The sequence below is a fragment of the Schistocerca gregaria genome, chromosome 3 (assembly GCF_023897955.1).
Source record: "Schistocerca gregaria isolate iqSchGreg1 chromosome 3, iqSchGreg1.2, whole genome shotgun sequence".
Classification (NCBI taxonomy): Eukaryota; Metazoa; Arthropoda; class Insecta; order Orthoptera; family Acrididae; genus Schistocerca; species Schistocerca gregaria.
Genome location: NC_064922.1, coordinates 331662268 through 331680195, shown reverse-complemented (window position 1 = coordinate 331680195; position 17928 = coordinate 331662268). Strand labels below are relative to the sequence as shown.

General features: G+C 41.0%; 1 protein-coding gene across 3 annotated transcripts in view; it reads right to left on the bottom strand.

Moving 5' to 3' along the window:
• Positions 1-441: 441 nt before the first annotated feature.
• LOC126355746 (mpv17-like protein) overlaps positions 442-17928 on the bottom strand; it is a 227836-nt gene continuing 210349 nt past the window's right edge. For all 3 annotated transcript variants that reach the window (XM_050006131.1, XM_050006133.1, XM_050006134.1), the window contains one exon: positions 442-2886. In XM_050006131.1, the coding sequence (XP_049862088.1) occupies positions 2749-2886 (138 nt within the window). In that variant the 3' untranslated portion in view covers positions 442-2748. The remainder of the gene's footprint in view (positions 2887-17928) is intronic.

Sequence of the window (17928 nt, the reverse complement as noted above, 5' to 3'; positions counted from 1 at the left end):
TTAATTCATACCCTTACGTGTAGCCTGAATGAACTCAGTGGATCTGATTTATTGGTATTTTGTCAATTGTATTAGATATTACTGTGTTGTTAAATTGTGTATTCATTTGATCCTCTTTGTTGTGATGTTGATTAATTCTGTTGGTGTTAGTTAAAACGCTTTATCTGTCTTAGTCTATATGTCACAGTTTGTTTTTGTGAGTGATGAGTTATTTTGTCTTTGCTTATTCTGCACATGATCTGGACTGTCTGCAGTCGTCAGTAAAATGAATCAGCTTTGTTTAAGAAGTTACATCAAAACAACCTCCAGCCACGTACCGTTCCCATTAGTTTCTGGAGCACCAAACACCGCTATTGAACAAAACAATAACAACATATCGTCATAGTAGAAAATAGACTGCCATGGGGTGTACGGCATACAATAACAGAGAAATGAAACTCATACAATTTCGAAAACGTTTAATTATCAATTTATATGCTATACAAGGATATGAAATATGTAAATATTGTATGTCATATATTGGTTTAACAATAATTTTCATACACAGACAAAATACTAACAGCCCATATTTTATCATAGCCTTCAATGCATACAGACAGAACAATTTATCAGCCATGAGTGTAGAGATGACTGTGGATCAGTACATCCACAGACTTGGTTTCATTCCTTTAAGTATCTCGGTTTAGTTCTGATGCTTATAAGACAGTTAAGTTACTCATTTTATGCTCTGCGTCCAGCATTTCAAAACTTGCTCTCCTCCCTATCACCTTTATGTACGTTGAGATGATTTTCAAGTTGATATATTATTTAGTCCTGGACTTACATAGACAAATTTCATTGAGTTGCTGTGAATGACTAATTTCCAGGATGTTCTAGAGTGGATGAAATGACACGGTACCCAAATGACATTAACTCAGACTGCATTAGAATTTCGAGAATGTCAATCCTGTGTTCCCTGCCCCAGTTTTATAATGATTTTATTTGTAAATGCGGCTCTAATCATAGGTTACTTAGGGTCGTTGCTCGATGTTATTATGGGCGTTCTTATGTGTACTCCTCAGAGGTAAGCAAGAAATAATAAGCCTTTATTTTAGGAATAACATAAGCACAATGATTTTATTTGATGGTAAAAGCACAGTAGTACAAAATACTTTTGATAAAGAATTCTTGTGCTTGTGAAAATTGTGTGATGTCTATAGACAGGATGGAAAAACCGTCCCACAGATTATGTCAAAGACAAAACGTTGTATAAACATTTTTAAAACGCTCTTTTTTGAGCTATATGATTAAAAAAGCAGATTTCATTTGTGTCATGTGGTAAGTGAATGCGTTAAAAATGTATATACAGACATTGTGCGGATTGTCATAATACCCTTCTGTAGATAAAGATTTAATTTTTCGTATAATATTATTAAAAGTAGTTTGTGCAGAGGTTAAAATATTTGTGCTGTCAAGGAGAGGTAAAGGAGATATGTATATTGTATTATTTTCTAGTGAATACCATTTCGAAATGTCATCTTCCCTTTCAAGATAAGTTTATTGCGCAGTGGCGCCAAGGTGTAGGGTGTCGGATACTTCTAGTACATTTAATAAACATAAATGAATACTTATGGAATTTGTAGGGGCTGCATTACATATTTCTGTTATTGGTCCTTTCAGTGTTCAAGAAAATGTCGGAAATAATCGACTAATATGCCTGAGTTAATTTCCTCTCTTGCTGTGCTCGTCTGATTAATAGATGGTTCAGTAAACCGAATAATGAGTCGTTTGGTTCATCTCTCCTGTATAAGTGCAACGCAAGTTACTCATAACAACACCCCAGAGTCCTTCATGTTCCTTTCAAAAGTCTCAAACTACACCAAATAGCGAAAATCTAGGAGCCTGTATTTTCAATCACATCAGATCTATTACCTCGTAAATTCTATCATCGCGAACATAGTGAAAAATGCATTAGTATAATTATATTGTCTTCTCTGAGCAAATTATCGATAGCTTCTGATAATGAATCATGCGTTGTAGATCTTAAATATCGAACTGTGGATAGTTTCCTTCTATATAAAAGTCTGATTATTCTAAGTATGTGCAAGTCGTGGGACACACATATTGAAGGTCAAAATTTGAATATAGCGACTCTTCAAAGCTAAGGATTTTTTTTTTGAATAGCGATTTATCTCGTGCTAGGAAGGGACGGTATTCTAAGTACGTATCTCTGGGGCTTAGACGTAACAGTGGCAATAAGAGAGAGAGGAACTTCGGAATTAACGGTTCATACGATTTTCAGATATGAATCCGCATAATTGTTTTTAAATACCGAAATTAGGTGCTAATGCTTCTGTTTTATGGCAAAATGAAAATTGTAAATGCTAAGAAACGGGCTACAAAAATTTCCCTGCAAGCAGTTTAACTAGCGCACTCCAAATGAGCTGACATAGAGAACAAGTGGGAACTAAATAATGGACGATTGTCGACGGTGGCTCTAAATTTACTTGCGTTAGTATCCCTTCATTACATGTATCATGACTGCATTTATCCTAAATCTACATGCAGGTAAGTGTTACATGCGAAATGTAATTCAGTTATTCTGACAAGTATCAAAACAGGTTTGTATGCAATGGAAGATCGTAGGTAATGTGGTTCTTCAGAGTCTTCCCCATATCCTGAAGGAACGGCAGGTGCTTTCGTGTGCACCATGAGGTGTAGCGTAGCAGACGAGCCACTCCAGAGCAGTAGATGGCAGCAGCTCCAATCTCAGTAGTCCTGCCGCTTGAACCAGCACAGGATATTGACCCAGACGAGGGCACACGAGCCAACGTAGATGACACGCGCCGCTGGAGGCACCCACATGAAGTTGACCAGCTGGGCCGGCATCCAGAACAGGCAGCTCGTCTGCAACACATCACATAAATGAACTTGATTCATTCAAGGTAATTCACTTTTCTCTATGCACGTCTCGCGAGAAACTTCATGAGTCCTTGAGACACCTATTTATACGGTACTGGCCATTGAAATTGCTACACCAAGAAAGAATGCAGGTGATAAACGGGTATTCATTCGACAAATATATTATACTACAACTGACATGTGATTACATTTTCACGCAATTTGAGTGCATAGATCCTGAGAAATCAGTACCCAGAACAACCACCTCTGGCAGTACTAACGGCCTTGAAACGCCTGGGCATTGAGCCAAACAGAGTTTGGATGGCGTGTACAGGTGTAACTGCCCATGCAGCTTCAACGCGATACCACAGTTCATCAAGAGTAGTGACTGGCGTATTGCGACGAACCAGTTGCTCGGCCACGATTGACCAGACGTTTTCAGTTGGTGAGAGATCTGGAGAATGTGCTGGTCAGGGGAGCAGTCGAACATTTTCTGTATCCAGAAAGGCCCGTATAGGACCTGCAACATGCGGTCCTGCACTATCCTGCTGAAATGTAGGGTTTCACAGGGATCAAATGAAGGGTAGAGCCAGGCGTCGTAACACATTTGAAATGTAACGTCCACTGTTCAAAGTGCAGTCAATGCCAACAAGAGGTGACCGAGACGTGTAGCCGATTAAATTTTGCGTCTGTAGGATGCCATCTTTGTGGTGTAGCAATTTTAATGGCCACTAGTGTAGTAGCTAGGGGAGAGCTGCTTATATTGTAGAGGACCCTAATTTTTACCACTAAGCGCAGTTCGGAACCGTGGGACTGCTACGGTCGCAGGTTCGAATCCTGCCTTGGGCATGGATGTGTGTGATGTCCTTAGGTTAGTTAGGTTTAAGTACACTCCTGGAAGTTGAAATAAGAACACCGTGAATTCATTGTCCCAGGAAGGGGAAACTTTATTGACACATTCCTGGGGTCAGATACATCACATGATCACACTGACAGAACCACAGGCACATAGACACAGGCAACAGAGCATGCACAATGTCGGCACTAGTACAGTGTATATCCACCTTTCGCAGCAATGCAGGCTGCTATTCTCCCATGGAGACGATCGTAGAGATGCTGGATGTAGTCCTGTGGAACGGCTTGGCATGCCATTTCCACCTGGCGCCTCAGTTGGACCAGCGTTCGTGCTGGACGTGCAGACCGCGTGAGACGACGCTTCATCCAGTCCCAAACATGCTCAATGGGGGACAGATCCGGAGATCTTGCTGGTCAGGGTAGTTGACTTACACCTTCTAGAGTACGTTGGGTGGCACGGGATACATGCGGACGTGCATTGTCCTGTTGGAACAGCAATTTCCCTTGCCGGTCTAGGAATGGCAGAACGATGGGTTCGATGACGGTTTGGATGTACCGTGCACTATTCAGTGTCCCCTCGACGATCACCAGAGGTGTACGGCCAGTGTAGGAGATCGCTCCCCCCACCATGATGCCGGGTGTTGGCCCTGTGTGCCTCGGTCGTATGCAGTCCTGATTGTGGCGCTCACCTGCACGGCGCCAAACACACATACGACCATCATTGGCACCAAGGCAGAAGCGACTCTCATCGCTGAAGACGACACGTCTCCATTCGTCCCTCCATTCACGCCTGTCGCGACACCACTGGAGGCGGGCTGCACGATGTTGGGGCGTGAGTGGAAGACGGCCTAACGGTGTGCGGGACCGTAGCCCAGCTTCATGGAGACGGTTGCGAATGGTCCTCGCCGATACCCCAGGAGCAACAATGTCCCTAATTTGCTGGGAAGTGGCGGTGCGGTCCCCTACGGCACTGCGTAGGATCCTACGGTCTTGGCGTGCATCCGTGCGTCGCTGCGGTCCGGTCCCAGGTCGACGGGCACGTGCACCTTCCGCCGACCACTGGCGACAACATCGATGTACTGTGGAGACCTCACGCCCCACGTGTTGAGCAATTCGGCGGTACGTCCACCCGGCCTCCCGCATGCCCACTATACGCCCTCGCTCAAAGTCCGTCAACTGCACATGCGGTTCACGTCCACGCTGTCGCGGCATGCTACCAGTGTTAAAGACTGCGCTGGAGCTCCGTATGCCACGGCAAACTGGCTGACACTGACGGCGGCGGTGCACAAATGCTGCGCAGCTAGCGCCATTCGACGGCCAACACCGCGGTTCATGGTGTGTCCGCTGTGCCGTGCGTGTGATCATTGCTTGTACAGCCCTCTCGCAGTGTCCGGAGCAAGTATGGTGGGTCTGACACACCGGTGTCAATGTGTTCTTTTTTCCATTTCCAGGAGTGTAGTTCTAAGTTCTAGGGGACTAATGACCACAGCAGTTGAGTCCCATAGTGCTCAGAGCCATTTTTTTTTTTTTGGTACCACTAAGCAGAGTCAAAAGAGGAAATATTGATTTATCAGGATGTCAGAAAGATTACTGTAGAAGGTACTGCTTGGTATACAACGGTACCCGAAATGTAAAGTTAGAAAAGTCCTGACTGTTAAGATACACTGAGCCGTGGGTGGCTCACGTTGATGACGTTTGTTCTTTGGCATTTTGTCACAATTGAGTGGTGTCTTATTTCTCCCTGAATTACTGCCATGATGAGTTGCTGACTTGCCTCCGTCATTGGCAGCAGCAGCAGCGCTTATCGATACTAGTACTGCTGTACCATCTTTGGTGTGACCGCTATATATCCGTGTGGTGGTGTGTGTGGCAGTCGGTCGGTTGGGACAGAGCAGCGCGGAAGTCTCCGCGGTGCAAGGTCAGGATGGGACCGCTGGCAGCGTGCATGCGCGATCGGATTATAAGGCGCTAGCTGCGAGAGCTACAAAATTCGTTGCCCGTCGAACCTGGACAGAGCGATCAGTTAACCTGTTATGAAACCTCATCTCTTCGTTCATTGCCGGTTGTTGCTTCCTGGGCCGTCCAGGCTAGCAGCAACGTATGATGTGTTGGAGTCGGCGAAATTTTGGAGCCCTCTTCCTGTATGGTCTTTACCTATTAAATTGGTTGTTACTTATCAGTGAAGTGCACCACCAGTATTTGCTACCTTGGGGCCGTTAACGACCCAGTTACCTTCACTGGTCATTGGCGTAGTTTTCCGGCCGTGTGTTTTCCTCGCCGTGTTGATGCTGTCCGGCACTGTGTGTAGTTCGACAACCTTTTAGTTGTTTGTTCATATATTTTTCTTAGAGAGGTTATTGTGCCTTGGCTGATTTTAGACGCCAATTTTGAAGACGTAGCGCTGCTGGTATCTTCGTCCTCGGCTCATATTTTCCGTTGTCGCACTGCTGGTCGGGCGGAAGGGAATTGATTAGTTTGTTGGTCGGTCCTGCAGCCGTCCCTCGGTTGGGTTGCCATCCGATTATTTAACCTTACTCTTGGCTGCCTGTGTCACTTCACCTTACGTTAGAGCTACCTCCTCAGGCCGACCCTTGGAACACTTCTGAGCACCAATGTTCTTTTGGTTTTAGACTGTGATTCTCATTTTATTCTGAAGTACTGTGCGAGGCCTGTAGCTGCCTATTAATTTAGTTTGTTTTAATTTTAAAATAAGGCCTTCAGCCGACTGAAATTAAAATTTGAAGATTGATTTGTATAAATATTAAATTTTGAAAGTTTGTTCCATCAGAAATTCTTGTTATCCAGGAGTTAAGCCCTGAGTTGTTCAATGTCCAGCATGCGGCCTTCAGCCGAGCTTTTACGTGAAATATTTTTAATATAAGGCCTTCAGCCGCGTGTATTCTTTAAAGCAATTTTTTATAACTCATGTTCAGGCCTTCAGCCGTTCTTGTTTTTGGTGTGGTTTTGGGCCTTCATCACAGGAGGTATTTCAAGCTTTCTTAACTAAGTCTTCAACCATATTGTTTTATTTTGATTGTTTTAAGGCAATGTGTAATTAAGTAGTTCTTAGGAAAATAAAGGTTTATGTGTTTTGTGTAACTGACAGTAACTGATTACGGCCCTCTCCACAACCGTAACCTGATCAGCTCTATCCTGCTAAACCAGATTTCATACAAGTTTGTAAGAAAATAACTGGGAAATCTATTCCACAACAAAAGAAGCTGTTAACTTCCTGTAACAGCCACACATACTGCACAGTGACGTGGTATGCTCTCTACGAGATGGTTCAAGAGCTCTGTTGGCAGTCGATTCCATTCGTCACCAAGAGCGGGGCGGAGATCTAGAAGAGTTCTTGGTGGAGACTGATGGGCTAGATTTCCCTTCCTTAACGCATCCCAGGCACGTTCCACAGAATTCAGATCTAGGGACCTCGTTCGCCAATCCATGGGAAATTCAAGAAACGCATCCATCAGAACGGCTCGATGCAGACGGGCGCTATCGTCCATACAGACGATATCTGGACCAACTGCACCTCTGAAAAGACGAACATGTGGTAGCACTAGTATGATCTATCTCTGAGCGTTTACAGTATTCCTTTGACCATCAAAGAAGATATACAGCTGTATACATCAATATGATGACTCCCCACGCTTGACGTCCTTACCATCGTACTAGTCTCTTTCCACCATGTTCCTGTAGTTGTATCGGCTACCAGGTTCTCGAGAGAGTAATTTGCAACGAGAAAATTTTTGGAAAAAGCGGGATTCATCTGTAAAGAGCACATTCCTCCATTCATTCATGGTCCGGTTTTGATGTTGTCGACTCCACAATATAGGGGCTCTAGAGCGAGCGGGATTCACACTGGTCCGCTTCCAGGCAGCAGAATATTCTACCCTGCAAGACATGTTTCGAATGGCGTCTTTGTGAAACTATGCTGTCAAATTCACTGATCGGTACATCTCCAGACACGTCTTCCCTGGTCATCGAGTCTCACTTCGGAGCGGGAATCATCACTGAAGACAATTCTACCGGCGGAGTTTCGAGTCCTCCCTCGGGCATGGGTGTGTGTGTGTGTGTTTGTCCTTAGGACTACTTTGGTTAAGTAGTGTGTAAGCTTAGGGACTGACGACCTTAGCAGTTAAGTCCCATACGATTTCACACACATTTGAACATTTTTGGCAATTTCACTCCAGTCAATGAGATTTCAGGCGGAAGACGTGTCTGGAGACGCCCCACACATTGGTGGGATAACTAATTAACTGTCACCCACCATACGTCCCGAAAACCAGGAGCGGTGGTCTGTGGCGTCATTTCTCCTCATAACAGAACCCTTTTAGCTGTCCGCGGCAGTCCTACGTGGACAATTTTCTACGACCCGTTTTGTTTCCCGCCATGGAAAGCTATTTTGGGAACATTTTATGACATTAAATGAAACAACAAGTTCACTGTAACCAGTCACTGTTTATTTATTTTCACGACGCGTTTCAAAGGTTTAAGCCTCCATCATCCAATGGATTTACATGTCATATTAACAAATGTAAACCCATTTGATGAGGGAGGTTTAAACCTTTGAAAAGCGTCGTGGAAATAAATAAACAGTGACTGGTTACAGTAAACTTGTTTCATTTAAAGCTATTTGGGGCTTACATTTTACCATGGTAATACCAGCTCGCACCGGGCAAGGGCCCTTCCTGCTTGTTTTCGCACTTGCCAAATCCTACCTTTGCTGCCAAGGTCGCCGGATCTCTCTCAACTGAGAACGTGTGTAGCATTACAGGCAAGGCCCTGCAACCAACTCGGGATTTTGACAATCTAATCCGCAACTTGTACAGAACTTGGCACGATATCCTTCAGGACTTGTGGACTTGGAGAAAGCTTTTGACAATGTTGATTGGAATATTCTCTTTCAAAATCTGATGGTGGCAGGGGTAAAATACAGGGAGCGAAAGGCAGTTGTGAGAGTTGAAGGACATGAAAGGGAAGCAGTGGTTGGCAAGGGGGTGAGACAGGGTTGTAGCCTGTCCCCGATGTTATTCAATCTGTATATTGATCAAGCAGTAAAGGAGACAAAAGAAAAATTCGGAGTAGGTATTAAAATCCATGGAGAAGAAATAAAAACATTGAGGTTCGCCGATGACATTGCAATTCTGTCAGAGACAGCAAAGGACTTGAAGAGCACCTGAACGGAATGGACAGTGTCTTGAAGGGAAGATATAAGATGAACATCAACAAAAGCAAAACGAGGATAATGGAATGTAGTCGAATTAAGTCGGGTGATCCTGAGGGAATTAGATTAGGAAATGAGACACTTGAAAGAGTAAAAGAGTTTTGCTAGTTGGGGAGTAAAGCAACTGATGATGGTCGAAGTAGAGAGGATATAAAATGTAGATATAAAATGTAGACTGTCAATGGCAAGGAAAGCGTTTCTGAAGACGAAAACTCTGTTAACATCGAGTGTAGATTTAAATGTGAGGAAGTCGTTTCTGAAAGTATTTGTATGGAACACACCCATGTATGGAAATGAGACATGGACGATAAATAGTTTGGACAAGAAGAGAATAGAAGCCTTTGAAATGTGGTGCTACAGAAGAATGCTGAAGATTAGATGGGTAGATCACATAACTAAAGAGGAGGTATTGAATAGGATTGGGGAGAAGAGGAGTTTGTGGCACAACTTGACAAGAAGAAGGGATCGGTTGGTAGGACATGTTCTGAGGCATCAAGGGGTCACCAATTTAGTATTGGAGGTCAGCGTGGAGCGTAAAAATCGTAGAGGGAGACCAAGAGATGAATACACTAAACAGATTCAGAAGGATGTAAGTTGCAGTAGGTACTGGGAGATGAAGAAGCTTGCACAGGATAGAGTAGCATGGAGAGCTGCATCAAACCAGTCTCAGGACTGGAGACCACAACAACAACAACATCCTTCAGGACGGAATCCAACAACTCTAGCAATCAATGCCAACCCGAATAACTGTTTGCATAAGGGCCAGAGGTGGACCAAAGTGTTATTGATTTGCTCAATTTGTAAAGCTCTTTCTCTTGGTAAATCATTAAATTTTTCTGAAACTGTAATTATTTGTTTGTACATGTACATGATATCTATCGGTTTTCCTACCATTCGAATAATACCGTGTGGTGCGTCGTGTATTTTCTTCTTTTTTCTTAGGTTGTTTTTACGATGATTTTGGGTGACTGATCACCTTTTCTCTTTTCATTTCCATGTTTCCGTGATTATGCCCAACATTTGGACACTAGTGTACTAACCACCATCTAGTGAGGTAAGCCTGTTCCTTGGAGCCGTATTGTTAGCTGTTAGCTGTGAGCGTTGAGGAACTGATCGTCAGAGACAGCGTTGATTTTGTTGCAGTATTCAAATAACTTTTTATGTACGTAGCGAAGAGAACTACTGTTATAATGTAAGTGGCAACATAATGTGTTATTTTCGCCTGCCGGTATGGCAGAACGGTTCTAGGCGCTTCAGTCTGGAACCGCGTGATCGCTACTGTCGCAGGTTCGAATCCTGCCTCGGGCATGGATGTGTGTGATGTCGTTAGGTTAGTTAGCTTTAAGTAGTTCTAAGTTCTACAGGACTATTGACCTCAGATGTAAAGTCTCGTAGTTCTCAAAGCCATTTGAACCATTTTTTGTTATTTTCGTATAAATATGCACGAAATAATCTTAATTCTCACACACTCATGGAACTGTATTCTTCGTAGTTCGTTTGTACGGTACTGAAAACGCGAAAATATAGACTATTAATTTCCGATATTGTACCGGAACGATGTGGGAAACTGTTTCGTATAGCAAGCTTTAAAAATGCATTTAGCATTATTAGTGCAAAATAATGTTTAGAAGCGATACAGTGAATTTTCTAATGTGTTCTTTATCCTAAGTTATTAATTAAACAATTACTTTGTACTTCCACTATGGCAAAGAAAGGCCTTATGAAAGTGGAGCACAGACGAATTGCCATTAGCTGTAACAGTATATCTAAATGCTCATCTTGGACTTAATGAATGAACACAGATGTAAAATGTGCCTAAGGCAACAATAAAGAGGCACACTGAAAATAAAAACAAACAGGTAAACTGGGATACATAAATTTTTGGTCGTAAGTTCAAATCGAATTGGAAGAGCATATTCCCGCTTTTAAAGAGACGACGATTGGTTAGAGTAAATTGTACGTAAGAAAATGTGGTTTCGGCATTGCAGAAGGAAACATTGCCCAATATTTTAGTCCAGAAGCAGTCATGACAGGCATAAGGTGTGGTGGAGATGTTCATCTAAGAAAGATCGCCGAACCAGAAGGAAATTATGAAAGCTTAAAACTTCCAAAGCGTAGCCAAGGAGCATGTGGAAGTCCATCCTTGAAATAAAAAAAAGCCAATCGAAGCAAAGTAGAAGAAATCTATAGTTAAAGCTTCGCCTATCTAAAAGGAGTATTTTGCAGTCAACAAGAAATCCACCAAATAAACTCATTCTAAATACAAAGGAAAGGTACAGCGAGTTGCGTGAGGAAGATGGAATGGAAGAAGTGATCAGCTACGTGAAATACAAAATGTGGATCAAGTAAAGTGTGCAGCATTGGAGAAAAAATGAAAAATTGATGTTGCAATGCCTGCAAACAGCGATGTAAGAACTAAAATATGGAACATTTCCTTAAAGTTAGGTTAGAATACATGTTTATTATAGGGACATGGTTTATAAGGGTTTTTATTTTTCTCAGAATTTTCATTCTTCGAATCACATATCAAGAACGTCCTGCAGTTGGGGATGCAATTATTTAAATAATATAACTTATTGTTTAGGCTACAATGAACAAAATATCGAAAGTGGTACAATTAAGGTGACTCTCCCCTACGTTGTAATAAATTGGAGTCCAACAGGCTCTGGGCGGAACCAATAGAGGAAGGTTTGTCGATGCCGATCTTTCTATCACTCCGTCTCTGCGTTAAAACTCAAATTTTAAGCACTGAAAGGGAATGACCTATCTGTGAAATAGGAACGCCAAGGAGTTCAGGAGCCACTAGATAAGAAACACCCGTATAGTAACGTCCAGCGCCCCGGCTCCGAATGCTAAGATCAGGGACAAGTCGTGACCTGTACCCCACCAGGATGCTATAGCTGTAAATTCCCTCCCAGATAAGTACCCTGATGCCTCACTCCCATTTTACTATGAATTGGCTACAAAGAAGGACGAACTTGCAGCATGCTGGAGAAGCTGTGGAGTCAGCGCTTTCTGTTCATCAGTACAACGTAAAATCAGTCCAGAGTTGTAAATTTTACTTTTTTTATTAACTCGATGACTAGTTTCGGGCCGAGATCCATTTTCAAATCATCGTAACATAGTCAAAAGTGGTATTTCCACGTCAAAAATGTGAAACGAACAGTTACAGCACAAACATCTTCAACATGGTTTCCACATCTTCGGAAATACCATTTTGGCTATGTTACGATGATTTGAAAATGGGTCTCAGCCCGAAACTACTTATCGCTACTTATCGAGTGAATTAAAAAATTAAAATTTGCAACTTTGGGCTGGTTTCTCGTTGTACTAAAAGAAGCAAGTTCTACAACAACCCGCCCTTACAATTTGGCTATCATAAAGGAAGAAAATGTAAACTAAACTGTGTTACCAGTACGAATCGGTACATAGACGACCGTGCAAGGTACAAGTATGCTCCAAAATTCGCGCGTGAAAATGTGGTTCATTATGAGGTCATATCTCGGGTTATGATGATCACAAAGATAAGGCGTCAAACGCTTTCGACAGCCCTTGGCCTAGCGACCATTAGTACACCTATAGTAGCAATGTGTATACTGTAACTGTCTTACAGCACAGAATCAAAATTTAAACATAACACATTTCCTCCAGCCGAGGCAAGTGGAGCAAATCGGTTGGTTCCTTTGCATTAGGTGTGGTTTACGATGGATTTTAGGCATTATATAAAAGCATCATTTGTTCAAAGGCGTTTCCTAAGATAACTCGTAAAAACTTTTATTTTTTGAGTACGAAAAGTACCAACTGTGACGGTGGCAATTTTTGGAAATTCTATTCCTGACAAAACGTAGAATTGTTTGCTACTTGTTATTAAGATGATATTTTCTGGGAATTTCTAAAATTTGTTTCGATATCGTTATCCATTACGGTGATCCAGAAGTTCAAAGTCGCCATACTTATGTGAAAAGCGAAAGCAACCGGCTTTTACCCGTTTTTGCACACTGGACCACAATTGCCTAAGTAACTAACCATAGACAGTGGCTAAAATTATAACTGTACATTCTTTAGACATTAATCTAGAAATGATTTTTCCCTTTTTCGAAATTCTGTATGCGTTACCAAGACATGAAAATTCATGATTTTTGGGTGCGAAAAGTATCAGCTCTGGGGATAGCCACTTGTATAATTTCTGTACATGGCAGATGGTCGAAATTTTTGCTGCATGTTTTCAGAATGATATTCAAGGGGAACTCTGAAAAATTTTTCGGTATCGTTATCCGTTACCAAAGGTTCAAAGTTACCACACGTTTAGCAAAAACCACAAAACCCGATTATTAGCCGTTTTTGCACCTTGTGTTGCAACTGTCTAAATAATTAACCACAGAAGATGGCCAAAATTTTAACTGTATGTTCTTTAGAAATTCATCTAGAAACGCCATTTTCCTGTTTCCGAAAATCTGTATGTGTAACCGAGATAAATCCGAAAAAAGCACAATTTTTGGGTACGAGAAGCACCAAGTGTGGGGATAGCCATTTGTATAATTTTCATTAATCACAAATCGTCGAAATTTTTACCATATACTCTTGAGATGATAATCGGGGAACCATGAATTTTTTTTCGGTATCATTATCCTTTGCCGAGGTCCACAAGTTCGAAGTTACTATACTTTAGGCACGTAAGATAGGTGCACAACACGCTGTCTGAGACGTAAATGTAGTGTTTACTGATACAATAAACACATGGAAAATGTTGTAGCGTCATTGTAAGGGTTCTGAGGTCCCAAAACCACGTTTTTGCTCAAGATTTTTTCATCCTAAAACTTTATGACACGCTGTCGCATTATAGTGGCCATTTCACGCCTATTCAAATACGTCCAAAATGGTACTCCAGTGACAATAAATGGGCTAAACAGTGTTCTAACATGGCTGAAAAACTTAAAATGGCTGCCAAAAATTAAGGAAAACTGTAAAGACGGCGAACTCAGTAAAATATTCCTGATTACATTTTTACTCTTTTAAAATACAAATCATAATCCGAGCGTTTTCGATGAACTGCGATCGATTAGCAAAGTATCCAGAAAGAATATAAAGAAAACGACCTTGCCTGAACATTATATTATGCGAGATTATTGGTTGTTTATGGGTGTCAGAGTATATAAATGCGTAAGAGAATATAAATGTTTCGAAGTGTATAAATTGTCAAACCTTTACTGACCTGCAGAGATTGTTTTATATGAGCAGCACTCTTTACTGTAACAGGAAAAGAAAGGAAACAAGAAAAAAAAATTCTCCTGTCAGAGTACACGAAAGACGAATATGTTCTTCTTTAAAAGACTCTGACAGAAAAGTGTGAACCGTCCAACCTAACCTCTTTCTGACAGAGTCTTTGGAGAGAAGCATATTCGCCTTTTTTATGCTCCGACAAATGTATTTTTCCACTGGTATAGGACTTTTTCTCCGACCTCTTACTATGTATATAATAGGCAAATATTATATTTCAGTAAAACTTGCAGTAATAATTAGATGCTGTAACTAAATACCAGACATTTTTGTTTTAGAAAATATCCTGAAATTCTGTTTGTGCTAGTTTGATAATTCAAGGGTTAATAGAATTTGAAGTACAACACAATTTACATACACATATAACGGTTGTCGTGGGATATTTGCTCAGGTTTGTGTACAACTCCTTTGTCGTCATCCATTGCTTACCAGCTTTATAAAGCCCCTGAAAACCATCATTGTATTTCTCAGTACTGAATTCCAAAATAATACTTCAGCCAAGCAAATTATATGTTATTTAATGGTCTAATATCGACATAAGATTTAAGAGTGTCAGAGTATGTCTTATGATCTGCTAGTAATGCAGCGTTAATGGAATGATACTCATGATGCAGTGTGTACTCAACAAAATCCGTAATTCTGAAGACAGTTTGTATATGATGACATAAGCATAGGCCAATGGTTAGATGTGTGGATCAGTCTGATTAAATTATCACAGAGGCATGAAATAGAAAATTTGCTGATATAAAACCACATGTTGTAACGTCACCTATGCACTTTCACCAATGGCAACCGAGACAAAAACTTGCACCTTATAGTGGGACGAATTATTTTGTTTTGAAATGTTACAACTGATATCACCATTGTGGGACTAGGTCTATGTTTGCTGGAAAGCAGGAAAGCGTAGTAATTAACGTCAGTGTGTGTGATGCTTGAAGAATGGTAGCTAATTAAGATAAAGAACCTTTTGTCGTAAAATACCAAGATACCACGGTAGCATCAGTTTAGGATAATTAAGGATTCCAGTACAAAGGATTTTAAAAACTACACTGAAAAGCAAGACTGGATTTCGCGGCACAAAGTGCCAATGTCAGGTTTAACTTATTCTGTGATACTTTATCATCATCATCATCATTTAAGACTGATGATGCCTTTCAGCGTTCAGTCTGGAGCATAGCTCCCCTTATAAAATTCGTCCATGATCCCCTATTCAGTGCTAACATTGGCGCCTCTTCTGATGTTAAACATATTACTTCAAAATCATTCTTCATCGAATCCAGGTACCTTCTCCTTGGTCTGTCCCGACTCTTCCTACCCTCTACTGCTGAACCCGTGAGTCTCTTGGGTAACCTTGCTTCTCCCATGCGTGTAACATGACGCCACCATCTATGCCTGTTCGCCCTGACTGCTACATCTATAGAGTTCATTCCCAGTTTTTCTTTGATTTCCTCATTGTGGCCACCCTCCTGCCATTGTTCCCATCTACTAGTACCTGCAATCATCCTAGCTACTTTCATATCCGTAATCTCAACCTTGTTGATAAGGTAACCTGAATCCACCCAACTTTCGCTCCCATACAACAAAGTTGGTCGAAAGATTGAACGGTGCACAGATAACTTATCCTTGGTACTGACTTCCTTCTTGCAGAAGAGAGTAGATCGTAGCTGAGCGCTCACTGCATTAGCTTTGCTACACCTCGCTTCCAGTTCTTTCACTGTGTTGCCATCCTGTGAGAATATGCATCCTAAGTACTTGAAACCGTCCACCTGTTCTATCTTTGTTCCTCCTATTTGGCACTCAACCAGTTTATATTTCTTTCCCACTGACATTACTTTCGTTTTGGAGATGCTAATCTTCATACCATAGTCCTTACATTTCTGATCTAGCTCTGAAATATTACTTTGCAAACTTTCAATCGAATCTGCCATCACAACTAAGTCATCCGCATATACAAGACTGCTTATTTTGTGTTCACATATCTTAATCTCACCCAGCCAGTCTATTGTTTTCAATATATGATCCATAAATAATATGAACTAAACTATTTAAGCCTAGACTGTAGTTGAAAAGCCTTACAAAAAACCTAGCATGTCTATTGTTACTCGAGTATATTGTAACAAAATTTATATGTTGAAAAGAACAAGTAACGATCATGGTTAACTTACGCTTTCCCAAAATTACTCAGATGTGTGAAGGTAAGTTACTAAAAAGTCGAGAAGTATGCATATTACATTTTAAATGGATAATTTAGGTAAGCGGTTAATCTGTATGGTATGTAGCACAGCAAGCATAGAGAACAGCTCGCAAAACAAGTTAACATCTTTGCTGGTATGAAAGGAAAATTTATAAATCCATGTCTCAGGAAATAGGTGTTTTTAAGAGTCATTTCTTAAATGCAGGAGAGGTAATTTGTTCAGCTGAAAATTCATGAATTGTGCTGAGAAAGAAACCACCGTACAATTAAGCGAGGGTGTACTCAAACCCACTTCATAATTTGAAGTTAACATAAAAAATAAACTCTCTCAAAAATAAAAGCTTTTACAGCTTGTCGTATTTACAACTACACACAGAAAGGTTGTTGTCACACGTTACACCAATTCTGAAATGTGGAAGGTATAGCTAAATCAGGGCGTCTTTCGGGTGGTTAAAATAGGCAATAGATCATAAAAAACAAATAAGAAAGGTAATTGGGATCATATCAATAATTACCAAACTGTTTTACTATTGACATCTATTTTTTTTAAGAAAGTAATATCCTCTCGCATAGTGTTCCACTTTGGCGATAAGAATAGACCAAGTGAATCGTAATTTGAATTTTAGAATGGTTTTTCAACGAAGAATCATATTTAGACACCTTTAAATTTTACAAGGCTCCACCTGTTATTCTCTGTGATCTGTCCGACACCTTTTCTTGTGTGAATCAGAATGTTACGTTAGAAAAACTCAGTTTTAACGGAATTGGTTGAAACAATCAGCAACCAGTTGTACAAAAGGAATTTTACTTCAATTACTGGTTTCACGCACCGATAAAGAAAATAAAATTTCTTATGTGCAACTGGTTGCTTGTTATATCAACGAACAGAAATATACTTGCTGAATATGGATAAAATTCTTTTACGTAATTACTTGTGTAACTGACAAAAATGGTTCAGATGGCTCTGAGCACTATGGGACTTAACATCGGTGGTCATCAGTCCCCTAGAACTTAGAACTACTTAAACCTAACTAACCTAAGAACATCACACACATCCATGCCCGAGGCAGGATTCGAACCTGCGACCGTAGCAGTCCCGCGGTTCCGGACTGAGCGCCTTAACCGCTAGACCACCGCGGCCGGCTGTAACTGACAAATGACTCACACTATATTTAACAAAAAGAATACAAAAATTTATTTTGTACAATGCAACAATTGAAGACAGGATATATTTTCTGCGTGGGGAAAACAATGTAGTTCTGTAAGGTACACTACTACAACCACTGCTGTTTCTGATACACATAAATGACTTCTCGTTTAACACACATCTAATTACGACGATAAAAATGTTATACTAAATTCTAATACTGTAGGGGACATTGTAGATAGGCCTAATATGACATAACTACATAGGCTTCATGTTGCAGATGGTATGCTTCATTTATGGATATTGGTTTTCTACAAATGGTCTGTGTTTCAATTAAATAATAGAGCA